We start from the raw sequence: 4606 nt of genomic DNA, 5'->3' as shown, positions 1-4606 counted from the left end.
AAAATAAGTAGTAACTGCATACCCAATTAAAGACCACTTCTGGGAGCTGGGTGTTGGTTTAAAGACCGGTGTTGAAAGTGGTATTAAATGTTTCTATTTTGAGGGAATTATAAAATGATATACGGTACGGTAGTAAATGTAGGCTCGTTTTACTCCAAGTGTTTTGCAATGGATGCTCAATTACTGGATGATGTTATCGATTCCTAACAATCAATCATGACAATCAATCAATTAATCAAAAGCTTTATTTATTCACGAAAAATATACATTAAAAATATACATTTAAAGCTCATTCACCAAAAAGAAATGACGGTGTTCTTCGACGAGGTAGTGACATAAAAAAACTGTACAAAATAAATAGACATTAAAAATAGATTATAACGATATACAATTACAAGGGCTTTTAATTAAAACTTTAATAAAAATTTGATTATTAAAATTTGATAAATTAAATTATTAGGGCCTATTATTATTATTATTATTATTATTAGGGCCTATTATTATTATTATTATTATTTCTTGTTTAACCTAGGTTAACAACTTGAAAACCAACTGTTATCCTTATGTGCCCATAATATAATATTATTATACCTAATTATAGCATATTATACCTTGTGTATTCATAACACATTATTTAATTAGGCCTAGGTCTTTTTTATATTTATTTCACAATATCCGTCAACTCGTATAAATATAATATGACTTTAGTCATTATTATTCATATTGCATCATATAATGTGTTCGTGTTATTCATGAAGGAATAAGCATACCGTACCCTTTGTATACTATTCGTAACACATGTTTTATTTAATTAAGCTATACTTCCTATATCCTATAGGCCTACAACTAGTAGGCCTATTTTTTACATATTGGTAGACTCTAAAATAGATTAAATAAGCCTTTGAAATTGTCATATTTTCGGGGCGCCTGAAACACTTTCGTGAGGTTTGAGCGAGTGTCGCCCGACCACACCCATATTTTTCGTCGTTGACTTCAGGCCCCTGTCGGGGGAGAACTTGGCGGGTGACCCATGGAGCGCCAGCTGGCAAAATATGGTTATTTGAGGTGCTTTTTAACCAGTGACCGTGATTTGCTTGTATTGCTGGAGGTGGAGGAGGAAAAGTAGGGATGGTCTCTCCTAGCATAATTTGATTCGCATCGCTGGTCAAACACAAAGGTAAAACTTTACTGTGGCATCGACAATCCGATAGTTGCGTGTACAGCCGTCAAATATTAGTCTAGGTGTGCCATATGTTTTATGGTGTTAGTTACTATAGTATAAATTTTGGGTACTACTTCGCAATGTCTGTTACATCTGATTTCTTTTGACCAGGAGCTTGTTAAATGCTTCTATAAACTGCAATTTGATTTGTGAAAATTGACCAGGAAAATAAAAAGTTATAGCAATTGAAAAATTACGATTTTATAAAATTTCATGTTCTTATGTAACATTAAACTGTCATTTTGACAATGTTAAACTAAGGTGCACAAAACGAACATTTGAGTAGATACAGAAAATTAATTTTTTTCTGTGAAGTGAGTCTCATGAACGACAATACACCACAACATCGGTTAAATTAATGTTGAAATGAAGAATATATTCAGTCTAATGTAGTGCAAATTTGTAATCACCGCACGACGCGCGATTATCATGGCAACTAACACGCGCGTGGATAAATCATCACGTACGCTGACGGTTTATGGTCTGGTTGATATGGTTTTTGTGACGTTCAGCGTTCAGCGGATTTTAGATACCGTATTTTATACGGTATACTTAATACCGTATTTTTAGGAAAAGCAGCAGAAACAGGCCCTAGAATGTCGATGCTGAGAGTTAAACCTTTGATGTCCCGAGCGAGATATGCGTCCTGTCTCTTATACACATCTAGATGTGTATAAGAGACAGGTTTGAGCGAGTGTCGCCCGACCACACCCATATTTTTCGTCGTTGACTTCAGGCCCCTGTCGGGGGAGAACTTGGCGGGTGACCCATGCAAATCATTAGGCATTTGTAATCACCGCACGACGCGCGATTATCATGGCAACTAACACGCGCGTGGGTAAATCATCACGTACGCTGACGGTTTATGGTCTGGTTGCTATGGTTTTTGTGACGTTCAGTGTGTAGGGACGCACGTGCGCCTAGGGGCATGTTTCCGCTGCCAAAAAAAAAAAATACCGTATAATATACAGTATACGGTATTTTTAAATTACGGTATTTTTTTTGCAGCAGAAACGGGGTTAATAAAAATATACCGTATTTTTCCCCACTATTTTTGTGGAATTATTCCGGTATTTTGCAACAGATACCGTCTTTTTCATACCCCATTTTTGCTGCCAATAAAAATACCGTATTTTTTATGACCCCTGACATGAGGTCAAGAGACAACAGAGCATGACACTCGTTCTGCCCCACCATGACAAAAGGAAGTAACTGGCAATTTTTCAAAAACGAGTTGTTTTTTTAGTCACTATCAAAGAACCAATAATTTGTACATATTGATATATTTGAGTATGTTCAAATCCCACTCATTAACAAGTAATTAGCAACACAAAAAGGAAGTAAGAGACTAAAAATACAGTAAAAACCACCAGAAAAGGAAGCAGGGGACAAAATCAACATGCTCCATATTCCTTAATTACTCAAAGCAATGCAAACATCATTGCTTCCTTTTGTCATGGTGGGGCAGTGTTGTGTTTTGATTTTTCTGTCAGCTTGTCAAAATAGATGAAACCAAAATTACAACGTTCTTTAAAGAAACCATGTTTATCGAGAAGAAAACTCACTACACGTGTCAATCCAAACTTCCCTCTCACGAAAGGCATTTTGGCTTGGGTAATAAAGGGGACCTTTTAAACAAGACCACCCAAGAAGTACTTTTAGCAGAAACAGGAAACTAGATTTTAGATACCGTATTTTATACGGTATACTTAATACCGTATTTTTAGGAAAAGCAGCAGAAACAGGCCCTAGAATGTCGATGCTGAGAGTTAAACCTTTGATGTCCCGAGCGAGATATGCGTCCTTGTGTTTTAATAATTGCATTGGTCACACTGCCAGCATGCAAAGGTCGCTGCCAGCAAAGAACTTCACTAGCAGAAGAATGAGCTGTTCCGCGTATTTACATTAAAATTGATGGAACATCCGCCCTCCCGAGAATGGGGTAAAATTTGACCATTTTACCAAGTGGAGAAACTACAGGAAACAAACGAACCAGAGCGGCGCCTTTATTATCTGCTGTTTATTATTTCTACTGTATATAGCGCCGCCGGGCGGATGGGGTAAAATTGCTCTCTGTGTACCCACAATGCCTTTGGAACGGATGTTCCACTATATTATTGCGAAGCTGCTTTATCTATTATCTTTGCTGCCAGTGCCAACAAGAAAAACGACACGAGACACGTGCCTGTCTGGTCTTCGTCTCTCTGAAGCTAGGCGTAGACTTTTAACGAATTTTCTGTTTTTGTATGCCTATTTTACAAGGAGAAAGGATGTCTGATTCTTTTACTAGGTAATGCTGCATATGAAGGGTATACTGTAATTTGGTTTTATTATGTTTATCCTTCCTAGGCCTTATCCCGGTGGTCCATTCCTTCACAATATTCAATAACCAATGTATTATGCAGTGTGGCCTAGATATTTTCCTAGCTATTTTTCGTTGAATTTGAGCTAAGCTTAGTCCTATTAAGGCCTAGCCTATGCCCTGGACTAGGCCTAGCTTGTTTTTGAAGAATCATCCGGGCAATTAAATTTCTTTAAAGTATGGCTGGGGCTCATTTACCGAATACAGATCATTTCGGTCGCGCTTCGTTTCGGTCGCGCTTCGTTTCGGTCGCGCTTCATTTCGGTCGCGGTTTGTTTTCAACAAATATATGGAGCGCCAATGGAGTTGCGAAACGCTAAATTTAATATAACTAGGCCTAATTATCATTGCAAGTTCGTCAATCGGTTTATCATACTTTTTTTATTTCTAATAAGTAACAACAGGCTACTTAAAAGCAAATGAAATTAATACTGTTATTACTAAACTATCAATATTATCGGACGGTTTTTATTTTCGGTTTGTTATGAATCCTACGCTTTCTACTACATAACAAATACAGCAAATAAAATAAATACTAAAATATGATATGATGTTATATATTATTATTATATATTATTATTTTTATTTATTTACATTGTATCAGGAAAAAACAGCCAATTTGTCATTTAAATTACTGTAACATTAGTTTATTAACAATTATTTTTAGTAGTATTGAAGTTTGTTATTGTTACTATATTACTGTATAACTTGGTGCTATTTTTCTTTTTTTACAGAAACAACGCAGATGTTACGAAGTTGATCGAGTTTGAGATACGTTTTTTTTGTTTCTTGCTATATATATTGATATAATTTTTATTATTAATGCTTGAATCAAATAAAAATCTATGGAATAAGTATAGTCAATAGATTAGTTTCGCATACGTTTTTTATTCTTGTCTGTTACGTTTCCATTTACCATAAATGTTCTGATCATGTTATTATAATATTGTAAAGGAAATATGTATTTCCATATTTATATTCCATATAAAATTATCAATACATTGATAATTGCATGCGGTACA

At 35.4% G+C, this 4606-nt stretch overlaps 1 protein-coding gene across 1 annotated transcript in view; it reads left to right on the top strand.

The window, feature by feature from the left end:
- Positions 1–3364: 3364 nt before the first annotated feature.
- LOC117120004 (THAP domain-containing protein 4-like) overlaps positions 3365–4606 on the top strand; it is a 19157-nt gene continuing 17915 nt past the window's right edge. Inside the window, exon 1 of the mRNA XM_033264989.1 lies at positions 3365–3512. Within this exon, the coding sequence (XP_033120880.1) occupies positions 3469–3512 (44 nt within the window). The 5' untranslated portion in view covers positions 3365–3468. The remainder of the gene's footprint in view (positions 3513–4606) is intronic.

Source organism: Anneissia japonica, unplaced genomic scaffold (assembly GCF_011630105.1).
Source record: "Anneissia japonica isolate Jap-2015-1 unplaced genomic scaffold, ASM1163010v1 scaffold9290_len831353_cov190, whole genome shotgun sequence".
NCBI lineage: Eukaryota > Metazoa > Echinodermata > Crinoidea > Comatulida > Comatulidae > Anneissia > Anneissia japonica.
The sequence above is the reverse complement of the archived record's forward strand: the minus strand, read 5'-3'. Positions and strand labels throughout refer to the sequence as shown.